Source organism: Delphinus delphis, chromosome 12 (genome assembly GCF_949987515.2).
Source record: "Delphinus delphis chromosome 12, mDelDel1.2, whole genome shotgun sequence".
NCBI lineage: Eukaryota > Metazoa > Chordata > Mammalia > Artiodactyla > Delphinidae > Delphinus > Delphinus delphis.
In genome coordinates, this window is record NC_082694.2 from 65,090,757 (window position 1) to 65,106,886 (window position 16,130).

At 34.1% G+C, this 16,130-nt stretch overlaps 1 protein-coding gene across 1 annotated transcript in view; it reads left to right on the top strand.

Moving 5' to 3' along the window:
* The window catches only part of MEMO1 (mediator of cell motility 1), a 127,838-nt gene that overhangs the window by 74,943 nt on the left and 36,765 nt on the right, over nt 1-16,130 (top strand). The window contains exons 4-6 of the mRNA XM_060026871.1: nt 3,626-3,694; nt 10,697-10,809; nt 13,080-13,191. Of these exons, the coding sequence (XP_059882854.1) occupies nt 3,626-3,694; nt 10,697-10,809; nt 13,080-13,191 (294 nt within the window). The remainder of the gene's footprint in view (nt 1-3,625; nt 3,695-10,696; nt 10,810-13,079; nt 13,192-16,130) is intronic.

The window sequence follows — 16,130 nt, forward strand, 5'->3', positions numbered from 1 at the left end:
GAAGTGAGGGACAACTGAGAGCAAAGCAGTGTTGAAAATCTGAATGTCATTCAGGTTTGTGACAGACCAGGGAGGATCCAGATGGATCAGATGGTTTTTAAGGTCTGCATGGCCAGGCAAGATAGTGCATATCTGAACTGACAGGAGCCAGTGATGTTCAGATGAGGAACAGGTATTAAGTATCTGAAGTAGTTGGTATTGGTGTCTTGGGGACTGGAAGATTGGGGACATAACCGGTTAAGATAGAGCCCCTGGTTAGCCTAGAATATCAAGATCAGTGCAGGATGACAACAAAACTGAATCTGCTGAGCCACAGAACAACTTATATTACCTTCTGGCTAAGATTAGAACTGGGTTGTGAGAATATTGCTATATTCAGGCAACTTGATAGGCTCCCTTGACAGAGGTGTAAGGATGGAGTGACTACCATTAATCTGACCAATAAAGCCTCAGTGATTTCAGTGTGCTTAGCATATGTCCCATATTACTTTACTCCTAATTAAGGACGCTACTATCTTGTATGGTTGTGATTGACTTATGTGAATCTCTTTTTTCTGTGTCTATATCAGATGAGTATCATTTTTGTGTTTTTTTTTTTTTTGCGTTACGCGGGCCTCTCACCGTTGCGGCCTCTCCAGTTGCGGAGCACAGGCTCCGGACGAGCAGGCTCAGCGGCCATGGCTCACGGGCCCAGCCGCTCCGCGGCATGTGGGATTTTCCTGGACCGGGGCAAGAACCCGTGTCCCCTACATCGGCAGGCAGACTCTCAACCACTGCGCCACCAGGGAAGCCCTCATTTTTAAAATAGAGCTTTACTGGGGTATGATTAACATTCAACTGCATATAAAGTATGCAGTTTGATAAGTTTGAAATATGTATACACCTGTGAAGTCATTACCACGATTAAGATAATGAACATATTCTTCATCTTCAGAAGTTTCCTTGTGCCCTTCTTTCCCTCTCTGCCCTTCTCCCACCCTCCCACATCCACTGATTTACTTTCTGTCACTATAGATTAGTTCTTATTTTCTAGAATTATTTATTTTTATTTTTAATTGAAGAAGAGTTGATTTACAGTGTTGTGCCACTCTCCTGTACAGCAAGTGACTCAGTTTTATACATACATATTCTTTTAAAAAAATTTTTATTGTAGAAGTATTTAAATGGAATCATATAGCATGAACTCTTTTTTGTCTGGCTTCTCTCACTCAGCATATTTATTTTTTTACCATAATTATTCTGAGTGTGTCAATAGTTCATTCCTTTCTATTGCTGAAGAGTTATTTCATTGTATGGATATACTTCAATTTGTTTATCCATTCACCTTTTGAGGGACGTTTGGCTGTTTCCGTTTTTGGCTCTTGCAAATAAAAATGGGATGAATGTGTACAAATCTTTGTGTGCACATAATGCTTAAATATATATATATATATATGTATATATATATTTAGGAGTGGAATCGCTGGCAGGAGTTTTATGGCAGAAGTATGTTTAGCTTTCTTTTTTTTTTTTTTAAGAAATTGCCAAACTATTTTCCAAAGTAGTTCTACCGTTTTACGTTTCCTACAGACTGAGTTTCAGTTCTACATCCTTGCCACATTTGGTATGGTCACTCATTTTAATTTTAGCTTATTCTAGTGGGTGTTCAGTGGTAGCTCACTGTAGTTTTAATTTGCCTCTCCTCAATGACTAACTGATGTAGAGCCTTCTTTTGTGTGCTTTTTGCCATCCTGGTGTTTTTTTTTTTTTTTTTTTGCGGTACGCGGGCCTCTCACTACTGTGGCCTCTCCCGTTGCGGAGCACAGGCTCCGGACGCGCAGGCCCAGCGGCCATGGCTCACGGGCCCAGCTGCTCCGCTGCATGTGGGATCTTCCCGGACTGAGGCTCGAACCCGTGTCCCCTGCATCGGCAGGCGGACTCTCAACCACTGCGCCACCAGGGAAGCCCCCGGTGTGTTTTTTGATGAAAGTATCTGTTCACATCTTTTCCTATTTAACAATTAAAAAAAAATTGTAGTAACATAAAATCTACTATCTTAACTACTTTTAACCATTTATATAGTAGTGTTAAGTGCATTCACTTTGTTGTGCAACCAATCTTCAGAATTCTTTTTGTCTTGTAAAACAGTTACCTATATTTTTTAAAGTATTAGGTTGTTTTGAAATTTCTTTATATATTCAGATATAAATGCTTTATCAGATATATGCTTTTTCTTTATATATTTAGATATAAATCCTTTGTCAGGTATATGCTTTACAAATATTTTCTCCCAGTCTGTGTTTTGTGTTTTCAGTTTACTCTGCATCTTGAAATTGTCCATGATGGGAATGATTTAATCCACATTAATAGACAGATTGCTATAAATCAGGACTTTATTTTTTGTTGATTGTCTGTACTCAAGAAAAGTAATGGGGAAAGGTTAATAAGGCAGATGAAACTTAAAATTATGTTATGTCTGTAACCTTTACACTGTGACAAGCACGAAAAAATGAGGAAAGAAATATGCTTTCCAGTATTTGAAAAACTATTGTTTAATAAGCAAAGAAGTCATTCAAGTCATTGTTGAATGAGTGAAATTCAGACATATGTCTTCATTATTTCACTCTTGTCATTTGCAGCCATTGCTTGGCTGTGGGTCAAAGAGTTCAGCTACCATCAGTGAAAGTATTCTGGGACAATCAGTTGCCTAAGCTGAATTTGCAGTAAAGAGTATTTTATATTTTTTCATTGTTTGTCAGTTGTGTGATACGTCTTTCTTTATTTCAGTAAAATTTATAGTAAGCTTATGTACATATGTATACAGTTTTTTCCTACAGAGCCATTTGTTAAACATTTACTGGCTGTACACTAAATAGTAAGCATTAAGGGAAATATTTCTAGACTCACATAGCTTGAGTCAAGAAAGAAAAATGAAGTTATGAAACCAAGTCATTGTATGGGTGATCAGAGAACCAATGTAAAGCTGAGACCAGAGGACGAAAAGGATGGGATGAGTAGTAGGGAGAGAAAATGAAAGGCATAATACACAGAAGGTCAGGTCAATTCTCTTACCACTAAAGACACAGAGGGACGTGAGTTGTTTCTTGTAGATTATTTGTTTTGCTCTGATTTGACTTGGTCTTATCATTTTTATGTATGTAATAGTCTGTTTATGGTATTGAAGAGGAATGTTAAGAGCTCACATATTATTAATGTTACATTAGCAACTTCAAATAAGCCTTGAATATTTCCAAATATAATTTTCCTTCAGACCAAATACTTTTTAACATTTAAAATTGGAACACAGGGGGACTTCCCTGGCGGTCCAGTGGTTAAGACTCCATGCTTCCACTGCAGGGGGCACGGGTTTGATCTCTGGTTGGTGAACTAAGATCCTGCATGCTGTGCAGCATGGCCCCCCCACAAAATAAATAAATAAATAAATAAAATAACAGTGGAACACAAAACAATGATGTGTTCCCTGTTATCTTCTATAAGTTGCATCATTATCTATCAATACATTGCTTTTTAATCTGTACACATAATGTTTACCATAATTATTAGATTTCTTTCAAAAGTTTTTTTTTCCCCAGAATAACTTGATTTTGAATCTGATGATTAAGTTAAACATTTTTTTGTTTTGTAGCCATGCAGGGTATACGTACTGTGGGTCTTGTGCTGCTCATGCTTACAAACAAGTGGATCCATCTATTACGTAAGTAATATAGTTAGATACCTTTTTGATTAGGTGGTTGGGAATTATAATTGCTTTGTCACTGAAGTAATTTGTTTTACATACTTATATACTTGATTTCATTAAGAATTTGACTTTATGAATTTGATTATACCTTATATAGGTTATGAAAAGCTTTAATACTATTTTTCATTATCTGAACATTTAGCTTCTACCTTCCCTTTGTTTGGTAAAATGTTTAGTTCTGGAAGTGTTAGAAGGTTAATACAGTATTGTGATTTATACGAAATATGTATTTGGTCATTTAGATGACCAAAATATATTTCACATATATATTCAGTCTTTTTCCACAGTTACTGGCTCACAGCTCCCAAAACCCTTGGAATTTCCTAAGTGGTGAGAATGGCAAAGGTTTTTCTTGTATGTTAATAAGGTGACTTTCGGACCCCACCTAAGCATGGGGCTGCCAGGTTGCCAGGATAACCAACCTTGTGTTTAGAGGGTTGGAATTTTCATTCCCAATCCCTGACCTCCCCTGGGGAGGGGAGAGAGCCTGGAGGTTGAATCAGTTGCCATCATGACTATGTAATAAAGCCCCCATAAAAACTCAAAGGGACAGGGTTCGGAGAGCTTCCAGGTTGGTGAACACGTGGAGATTTGGGGAGAGTGGCCTGCCTGGAGAGGGCATGGAAGGTCCTGGCTCTTTCCCCTTGCCTTGTCCTATGCACCTCTTCCATCTGGCTGTTGCTAAGTTATATCTTTTTATAATAAACCGGTGACCTAGTAAGTGAAATATTTCTCTGAGTTTTGTGAGCCGCTCTAGCAAATTAAACCTCTGATTTATAACTGGTCTGTCAGAAGTATAGGTAACAACCTGGACTTATGATTGGCCTCTGAATTGAAATTCAAGGAGGTGGTTGTTGGAATCGCCAATCTGTAACTGGTTGGTCAGAAGCACAAGTGACAACCTGGGCTTGTGACTGGCATCTGAGATGGGGGATGGGTGTGGGTGTGGGGACGTTTTTGTAGGACTGAACCCGTAACCTGTGGAATCTGATGCTATCTCAAGGTAGATAGTGTCAGAATTGAGTGTGCCCCCTCTTCCACTCACGTGAACGCACACAGTGGAATTGGGTCCAGGAACATTAACAGTTAAATATTTTGGTTTTTAAAATTTTCTTTGAAAACCTGGAGATGAATACTTTTAAGAAAAATTCAAAGCCCTTTGTTCTATTTTAATCACTTTATAATTGAAAATTCTTTATTGCACGTGTTAGGTTGTGTTTAATGAATGAAGAATAATTTCTCATTGACAGGATAAGGTACCTGAGTTATTTTAGAATCTGACAATGAATTTAATATGGTTTTTGAAGTATATTAGCTCTTAATAATTTAATGACAGCTCTGAAATTAGCTTAAAAAAAATCTTTCTGTCAAATTGAGACTGAGTCGTATACTACTCTCTAAAATGAGAAATTTGTGAACTTTAAAAGCTTAGTATACCACTCTCTAAAATAAGAAACTTGTGAAGTTTCAAAAGTTTCTGCTGGAATTAGCCACCCAAATTACTTAATTTGCTGACCAACATTTTATTTAAATAGTTAATTCACTACATGTGAACCAGTGTCAGGTTCTAGTCTATATTGCCAGTTGTACATACACTGTGTGAATAGGTGAAACTGATCATTTTAATTCTGTCAAATGTTGTTAGGTTAGACCCGTACTAGTAGAGATGAAGTATAATCATTCAGAAGTAACTCACAATAGCCCTGAGTTTAAAAAGAAAATCTCACCCACAGCCTACTCCTTTATGAGCAATTAGTTCAAATTGTCAAAGCAAAAAAGCTGCTCTCTTTTGTTTTTATGTAGTATGCTCTGCACATTTTATCAGGCCTTTATTGAAAATTATTTTGTAGTAAGTTTTTAATAATAAATAAAATGATAATATTGCCAGATTGAGGAGGTTTTGGTTAGCTCCACCTCCTTTATGATGTTTTGATGCATATCTTTAACAAATAATTCATAATACATATTTAATGTATAATTTTAACTTGTTTCATGAATAAGAGTAAAATAGAAATTAGATTGTAAAGCTTTTCAGAAGCTTCCTTTATTTGACCCTGGGCCTATAAACCAACATAATCAAGGCTAGTTTATATAACAGCCTTTTCCAAACCTTTTTCTATTTGGCAGAACTTTTATTGATGATGATATGTGCTAAAAGGGTACCCCTGAATTAAATTTGGCCTAGGAATATGTAGAGAGCCTATATTGATATAAGTGGAAATTGTGTGTTAAATAAGTTGATGGACAGTGAGAATGGAAAGGAAAAAAATAATAAGGGAAGAGAGTCAAGGACTAAGAAGGTGACAATAAAGGAGATCAGTAAAAAGAAATGCAAATGATGGATGATGATGTGATCAGTTTATTTTTATAATTAGTATATAGTAATTGAATTCTGAATAAATAAGTGTGAAGGTCTCAGTGTTAAAAATAATCATGGACAGTCTTGTTGTATTCTCTTGGAAGTGGCCCTCCCTGAGATTTGCAATATCTTCATAGTTCTTTAAGAAAATAGAGAAAACATCCTTTTGGGAATAATAAGTATAGAGAAAAAATAACAGTCCAAGAGAGAAGGATAAATTTGATACCACTAGCTTCCATTCTTCTTTCCCATTCCCATTCTCTACGTGTCAACCAAGATCATCTTTTGTCCTTAAAATTTGAATGGATCTTTTACCTTTGCATGATTTTGTAACATCTTGCATGAACATTTGGAAAATATTTGTTCATTGAGTCATGCAGATCTTTCAAATGTTGACATTTCATCATACGATGTAAAAAAAAATCACATTTGTTAATAGCACCATCAATTTCATGAGAAAAAATTTTAATTATTGGGAAGCTTTTTTGCAAAAGTCTAATTTTCACTTAAAAGTTTCAATTTTATCATTGGCAACAAATACGTCAAATATTTTCTTTGAAGTGTCAGGCTCATTTTGTTCATTTTCTAAAAAATTTCTGCTGGATACCTAAATTGGAATAACCACAATTTGTCTACAGTCATTTTTTTGAAGTAAAAATTGTGTTCCGTGGAAAAAAGTCTACTTCAGCTCATAACTCAAAATCACACAGATGCTTTTTCCTTGAGACATACTTCTGTATGCAGTAGAAGTGCTTTATGTGTTTATCACCACAAATTGAATGCATTTTGTCATACAGAATATTTTTATAAAACTGTACTCGAAGTTCAAAATTTAATGAAATTAAATGAAACTGGCTTAAAAAAAAATACAGCATGGGTGAAGGTGAAGAATACATGACTACTAGTACATTTTGATTCCGTTACCTTGGTTGTAGCCAGCAGTATACCCAGTCTTACTATTGTACTACAAGTGCAAATGTTAACATGTTGAAAAGGCAAATAACTTCTCTGTATTAGTATGAAAATAGTTTTGATTTTGTGGACTCCTTGAAAGGTTCTTGTGAGTTCACACTTTGCTGTGATTCAGGGTGATTGGTGTGATTCAGGGTGATTGGATTTATATTGTGGATAAGGTATTGGAGAAGGCATCTCTGGGGAAATGATTTTTAAGCCAAGCAAAAGAAACAATTACACGTGAAGAAGTTTTGAAATAGGCAAAGATATTCTTGTTATCAAGGAACTGCAAGACCAGTGTGCATAAAGTACTGAGATCCAGCGGGGGAAGAATAATAACACAAGAAGGGGCCAGTTGATATGAGACTTTAGAACCCATTTTAAGGATTTTTGTATTTTATCCTCTGACCAAGAAAAGCCATTGAAAGACTTTTTAAGCAGGGAAGTGATATGATCTGATTCATGTTTTAGAAAGAATACTCAGGCTGTTTAAGGAATTTTAAAAATTATACATTTAATTAAGTTCTTTCCCATATTTAGAGTTGCAAAGTCTTTTCCTATTACTAAAACTTTAATTAAAAACCGGAACTCAGGATGTTACTTAGATAGTAACTTGATTTTGATTCATATCTTTCAGAAAACCTTGCAGGGCAGAAAAAGAATGCCAAAAGGAATCTTTTTTGGGGCCACATGACATTTTATTCTTTAGTTAAAATATCTCCACTTAACCATGAAACACTTTAAAAAAATTACTTGTGTTCCATTATTTAGTATAAGTAGTTGAATATTTATGAGAGCAGACACTCAGGTAACTCATGTGTTAGGTGTACAGACTGCACTCCTCATAGTAAGTAACTCCACAAATGTGGATTATCTGGAGGTATTATTATATGTGAAATACATTTATTTCTGAAAGAATGCCTACTGATTTTTTTCTATTTTTTTATATTAAAGGTTTCTTTTACGTGTATGGCAACAGTGATTATATGCCAATATTTAAAAGTTACTCTTTTAAGACAAAGAACTTTGTAATTAATTGAAGGGAGAGAAAGTGGCATTACTTTCAATGCCTGTATTACATTTCTCTCCAAAATATTTGTATGGTCTTGGTGTTTATGGATCTAGCAATCTAGGGGGAAAAATGCATTATCTTTTATTTACACTATTAATTGTCTTATAGCATATAGCTAACACAGAGACTCATTCTGAGATTACTACTTGTTCAATATCCAGTTTCTTTTTTCTTCTCTCAATGAAAAGAAGTCTTTTTTGGTTTGTTTTTGGGTATATCACTTTTAAGGGTTTTATATTGATGGGACCTAAATCTCTTTTTTCCTATTATCTCTCTTAACTAAATGTGGAACTTCACTATGTTGCTTTTGGATGAGTTTCAACCTTTGGGTACACAGTTGGATAATTCAGACTGATGGGACCCCTTTTCCCCACCAGACTTTATCTTTTCATCTAGGTTGGGTCTGACAAAAAGGCAAGCAATTGAATAGTCACGTATTAGAGGAGGCAGTTAGGCTTTCGAAGCTGACCTCGGGTCTTTATTTCTGGAGTAACGCTCATCTTTTAGCCACTGTTAGAAGAACCTTGTTATACTTACCTATGAAATATATCTATGCCTAGATTGATTTTTAAAAGTCATTTCATATTTTAATTATATATTCTGAATTTCCCAGGAGTGTTCTGATTTTAAATATTCTATCCCTCTCTCTTTTCATAGAAATACATTCCTCAATCATAAAAATACTTTTTTTTTCTTACTTGATTCTTGATTCATATAATACCTATCCTTAAGCAAGTTTCCTAAGCACTCAAATTTACCATTTTCTATGTCCCTCATTAAACTTTAATTTTAAAAATGTGGTGATATTTTTGTGCTGTTAAGATACAAGAACATAGTGGTATCTTTTGTTCATTTAGGAATCTATAGATCTGATTTTTTTTTTCTGAAATGGTTATTGAGTTGATCATAGAGATGGTGACAAGAAGTGGGTATTAGCAGGGGAGGCGAGGAAATGGATTATGTTTCTGACTAGAAATGGCCTGTGAGTGAAGTCTTACATGTGGGCTCTGAGTGACATCTTGAGGATTGCAACATCTTGAGGAGATTTTGGGACTAAACTGAGAATTACCTTTTCCTTATCCACATCTTTCTTATCCACCCCTGCCCCCCAACACCCCATATAGCAAGTAAGATATAGATGACAGTAGGTTAATTTTCTTAGCTGTAATAGAATTCTGTCAAAATAAATATATTGCTAAAGCACACATTCCTTGGCCTGCAAGTTTTTGATGTGAAAGAGATACAGCTCTGTGATTCAGTCTTTGTGTTTTTGTCCATTAGATGAGCAATGAGTAGCACTTAATTTTCTAGGTATATAGCTTACATATATTCCTTTTTTTCTTATAGTTTTGGTTCTTTTGTGTCTGTAACTTTGTGTGTGTGTGTGTGTGTGTGTGTGTTGTGGGGAAAATTTTGTTCATATGAATCTGGGAGAAACAACGAAAATGGAGAGTTTGGAATTTAGATTGTAGAGATGTTTGAGATAAAATGGAGAATAAGTTAATTTTACTCTTGATGTTAAGATAAAAGGATTGTAAAGATTTAATCTACAGTTTAGCCTAGTTCTTTTCTTTAGCCTACAGTGCAGATAACACATAATTTTCTTTGTTTTTGAGAATGACTTCTACTTGAATGGGAACTGAGAAAGCTTATTACACAGAGTTCTCAACAAGATGCCTTTTTTCTCTGCCATGGAAGAAATGTAGAAATAGCTTTAACAGAATGCTTCTTTGTAATGATATTTCGGATTTTTAGAATTTATACTTTTATGGATTTTTATTAATGTTGTAGGCAAGTTTAGAATTTGTTATTTTGAGATTTTAATAGATGAAATGTTTAAAATTCAATTAATACAGCTATTGAAAACCTTTTGTAGCCTAGCCATTGTGAATACAGAGGTGATTTTAAGCATAGTCGGTTGGTTTACTGTAGATAATCAGTAACTAGTATTCCCAGGTGTTAAACATGGTTCTTTTAAAGACCTTCCAACAAAAAGATAGAGATAAGTAATTGAACTTAATTAACTGAGGAGCAAGTCATTGGTAGGAACATTAGTTTGCTAGTGCTGCCATAACAAACTACCATCAACTAGGGGACTGAAACAACAGAAATTTATTTTCTCACAGTTCTAGATGCTGGAAAAGTCCAAGATGGTTTGGCAGGGTTGGTTTCTTCTTAGGTTTCTTCCTTGGCTTGCAGATGACTGTCTTCCTGATGCCTCTTCACATGGTCAGTCACCTCTCTGTGCATGTGCACCCCTGGTGTCTCTTCCTCTTCTTATAAGGACACCAGTCATATTGAATTCAGGCCTCACGGTAATGACCTCATTTTAGCTTAATCACCTCTTTAAAGACCTTATCTCCAAATAGGTTCCATTTTGAGGTACAGGGGTTGAAACTTCAACGTATGATTTCAAGAGAACACAGTTTAGCATATAGCAGTAGGTAATGAACTCAATCAAGGAAAACAATATTACATGTAATTTTTAAAAATTACTTGTTTTTTCCTTTTTATTTAATAAAGTTTTTGTAGAAGTGCAATTGTTCTGTGTTTTTTATTGTATATCTCCTAGCCGGAGAATTTTCATCCTTGGGCCTTCTCATCATGTGCCCCTTTCTCGATGTGCACTTTCCAGTGTGGATATATATAGGACACCTCTGTATGACCTTCGTATTGACCAAAAGAGTAAGTATATAGAAATTTTATAGTTTGTAAACAGCTGAAGTTTTTACAAATAGGAACTATAAGTTAATTTACAGTTAAAAGTATTAGTATCATAGTAATATTTGAATTGTAAAAATAAAATTTGTTATAACTAATCTGCAAAAAACAAAAACTAAGAAAGAAAATCTTCCATATGCCTAAAAGACAACTATAGTTTTTCTGCCAGCCGCAAAAATCTGTCAGATCCGCTAGTCTTTGGAGTGTACTGGTTACATTTATAATCAGGGAAGTACCATGTACTTGTTGTACAGTGAGACAAGAAATTGGTACCCATAACAACGTGTTGAAACATTTTGGGCATGTTTGTCTTCCTCTGTGTATAACAGTTCCCTCACCGTAAATGGATAATGGTGATAATGACTTTATATCCTCATATATAATTTTTATGGGAAAAAAATTGAGACCGTAGTTGTGAAACTCTGCAAGAAGGGTGCCACATAAATCTTAAGTGCATTTTATTTTTAAAACATATCTATTATTTTGATTTTTAAATAGAATTCTAGAAATCACAGTTTTTATTTAATCATGTCTCATTTTGTACATAATTTAAAAAATACCAAACAATACAGAGACTACTATAACAAATACTCATGTACTTATCATCCACACTTGACTCAGAATTTCCCCTCATCTGAACTCAATTTGATTTCCCCAAAGTAACCACATTCATGAACTTGGTGTGTATCCTTCCAGTTCATCAAATTATATTTTAAGTACGTTGAGTGTTTTTATTGTTTCAAGAAATTTTGCAACAAATTCTTCTGTAGAATGAAGAAAGCCATTTGCAGAGGAAATGATCACCTCTTTTTCTTTAATTTTTAGGCCTAAATTTTCATAATTTGGGGTTTTAAGTATTATAGAGTATTAGCAATTTGTTGTTAGGATATAGGTTATTAATGAAACTAGCCTTACTCCCTGGAATGGTTTTAGGGTACACATTTTTCAAATATTTAAAATGCTTTTAAAATTTTTATTTTTTTCTTCCAGTTCTATTGAGATATAGTTGACATACAACACTACATAGGTTTAAGTTATACAATATGGTGATTTGACTTTACATACATCATGAAATGATAAGTTTAGCGAATATCCATCATCTCATATAGATACAAAATTAAAGAAATAGAAAAAAATATTTTTTTCCCTTGTGATGTGAACTCTTAGGATTTACTCTCAACAACTTGTATATAACATACAGCAGTGTTTATTATATTTATCATGTTGTACATTACATCCCTAGTACTTACTTATCTTATTACTGGAAGTTTGTACCTTTTTACGACCTTCATTCCAATTCCCCTTTCCTCTGGGACACGCTTTATTTTTAAAACTTTGTTGGGGCATTCAGAAAATTTTGGTTTTGGATAGACTGACAATGAGGAATGGAGGATTTTTAATCAGGTATAATTTTATAGAAAAAAAAGTCATACCGTTATTTGTTCGTTTCTTTGTTATTGGTAAACCCATTTATGGATGTAGTTATAAAAATGCTGGTTTTGTTCAATGATAAAATAAAAATATTCTTATATCTTTTTTTACATATTTCATCATTTTCTTGCTATATATTGATAATATTTAGTTTTAAGTGGAATTCATCAGAAGGATTTGAATTACTAAATCATTTTAAAATTTTAAGATTATTTAAGGCATGGTACTGTGGTAAATTTATATTCCAGTCTATACCACGAGCTTAATTTTTAATGTTGAGGAAAATAGCATTCTCAGAAGGAATTTTCTTTTCTTATCTTAGTATGACAGGAACCTGAGGTGTAAAATAATAAGTCTGTACATTGTATTAAAAAACAAAACAAAACTCAAAAACTATATTATTAACCTCATGAGTAAGTAGACCAGGGGATTTTTCCATATTTCAGTAAGATTTCTAATCAACTGTTCTTGTTAATATCTACAGATTGAATAAGGTCAAGGATAAGCTTAGACTCAGAGGTGATTTTAGATATAATGAAAGGAATTGATGAAAAATTAAAATTACTATTTTTTATGTAACTATGTAACATGTGAAAGTGCTGAATAAATCATTACATGTCTTACTGTTTTGTCTGGTATGTAAGAAGCTAGTTGTTTTTTCCTTTTTTTAAACTAAAAATGGAGAATATTATGTGGTGCTTTTTGTCTCTTGCCAAAGCATGTAGTTTGTGTTACTGGATAGAGTCTCACAGGGTAAGGATATACATTAATATATTTGTTTTACTATATTTTGAAATCTCTAGTTTACGGAGAACTGTGGAAGACAGGAATGTTTGAACGAATGTCTCTGCAGACAGATGAAGATGAACACAGTATTGAAATGCATTTGCCTTATACAGCTAAAGCCATGGAAAGGTATATTAATTAATATAAGAAATCCCAGAGAAATCATGGATATTAATTTCTTTGGAATTATTTTAACTAGGGTGAGATAATCATTAGGGTAAAGAGTTTTAAAATTTTTGTTGAAATGAAATAAAAATTTGGGATTGGATTTTCTGAATATGGATTGAAGTTGGTTTTGAGTAGTTTGCCTATGAAGGCTTAACGTGTAAAGTGACGTGGTTGTCTTATTAGGTAGAAATATTAAAAGAAAAAAACAACAACCCGTGTGTGTGTGTTTGTGTGTATTGATTTGCCTGTTATCTTATTCATTATACATTCATTTATCTCAGAGTAACAATTACATTCTTTCATGTTATAGTGCTATAAGTAAGTAATCATAAAATTTTAGATTTGGAAGTAACTTTGGAGGTAATTTATTTCAGCCTTATCAAAGTACATGAATCTCTATTATAAAAGAGATTATTGTATAATAATATATAATAAAAGAGATTATCTAAATATAATATAGATCTGTTATAAAAGAGATCTCTTTTATAAAAAGTGCTTGACAGATTCTTATTTGGTACCTGCTAAAAGGTCTTCTAGTGATAGGGTGTTCACTAGACTATAAGTAGAGTGAAGACAGGGACAATATCTATTTTGTTTTCCACTTATACCCCAGTGCCTAGCACAACGCCTGTCACGTAGTAGTCAATTTATTTTGGTAAAATGAAAGAATTGTTTTAAGAGCTTTCTTTCTTCTTTTAGGGCAATATTCAAATTAGGAAGTTTTCCTTTTATAGGTCACATTTCTCTAATTTTTTCAACCATTTCCTTTATATGGACTTAATATTCCATATGTAGTTTGACTAGTTCTAAATATGGTGAGATTATTCCTTCTCTGGTCCTCATTACTGTATTCTCTTAGGAAAATAAGTAGTGCATTATAGGTTTTCAGTAAATATTTGTCAATTAAATGCATTAATGAAGTCTGAGATTATCTAAGCAGTTATTATGCTGATATGGCTTACCTTACTATTGTATATATATACTGATATATACTTGTCTGATATACTTGTGGTCAGCTGAAACCCCAAGGCTTTTTTATACTGTTAAGCTGGATTATTTCTCCTCTTGTACTTTTGTGGTTGATTTCTTTTTAACCCTAAATGTGTTTGTCTCTTCAGTTATTTCTGTTTAATTTTTCCATGTTGCTTTTATTCCATTATTGCAGTTTTGGGGGTTATTTCCACTCTTAATTCTGTTATCAAAGTATTATTTACTTCTCTCAGTCTTATGTTATCCACATCTTTTCACAATGATAACTATGAGGAATTAACATAAACCTGAAGTTTCCAAAAATAGTGTGATATTAAATTATAAGCAGTATAATTTTAGGTTAATTGTTTTAATACATTCTAATTCTTTAGAAGTTATTAAACCAATATAGGCTGTTTAAGTTTTGGAATCCTAGTGTAATCAGAACATCCCATTCTTCAACTACATAGGACAGTAGAAAACTTTTGTTATTTGCTGAAATGTTTGCATATTTTGTCATAAGAAAATATATTTTAGACTTAATAAATTTCAATACAATAGGACCAGTAAACTGCCAACAGTATCCTTAAGGAAGCTTTAATAAAATAACATTTTTGTTGTTATTTCAAAAGTAAAACAGGCATAATGTGGAAATTTAGGAAAATAGAAATTTGAAACCAGTGAACAAAATTTTTGTTCATAATTTCCTATTAAATAGTGTTAAATAACCACTTTTAAGTATATCACTTCTCAAGAAAACCTTCCCTACATCTCAGATTACATTAGGATTCCTAATACTGACTCTTAGAAAGTACCTAGTACTTTTCCTTTGTAGTCTTTGCTGCGCTCACTACCTGTATCAGTCTTTCATTACTGAGTAACAAATTGCCTCAACGCTTAGTGACTTAAAATCATAACTATTTTATTGCTCACAATTTTTGGATCAGGAGTTTGAGTAGGGAATACCTTGCTCTGGTCCACAAGATACTGACTGAGATGGCTGGAGTGGGCCTTGAGGATCCAAGATGGCCTTAGTGCTGGCTTTTACTTGAGACACCTCATCTGTTCTCTAGATGGCCTGTTTGTTTACCAACCAGGGCTTTTCTATATTCTTGGTTTCTCTGTAGAAGGATAGTCTGGATTTCTTTACATGGTGATTCTGGATAACAAGAGAACAAAACCAGAAGTTTCTTGGCCCATTAAGGCCTAGGCCTGAAACTACATAGTATCATTTCAACTGCATTTTGTTTTTCAAAGGAGAAATAGATGCCACCTCTTGACAGGAGGAGTAGCATATGTGTACAGGAGTAGGAGGTATTGTTGGCAGCCATCTTTGCAGATGGCTATCACAATTCTTCCTCTGGTGGACAATTCACATTTCTCCAACATGGAGGGCACCCCCAGCTCTCCTAAGATGCCCAGAAATCTCATCCAGTTATGACCTCAGGTTCGAAGTCCATTATCTTATGATCTGCATTAGGTTGGGATATGGATGAGGCTCCTTGGGTGTAGCTCTTTTTGATTTGGATACCTGTGCACTAAGAAGGCAAGTCTCCCCCTCCCCCTCCCAATACACTCAGTATACAGTTTTGAGACAAGGACAGTAAAGCACAATAGTTACTTCCGTTGCAGAGTGAAAGAATGGGAAGCATGTAGTAGTCTCTGGTCCAAAGCAATTCTGAACTCTAACCAGGAAATAGAAAATATCCTTGATTATGGCTTGGTTCTGTCTTCTGGTAGTGGCTTCATAATTCATTACAGATGGTTCCTGACTTATGATGATTCCACTTAAGATTTTTTGGCTTTTTGATGGTGTGAAAGTGATACATATTAAGTAGAAACTGTACTTCGAATTTTGATCTTTTCCCAGGCTAGCAATGTGTGTGCTTACTCTCTCATGTTTCTGGGCAGTGGCAGTGAGTCGCAGCACC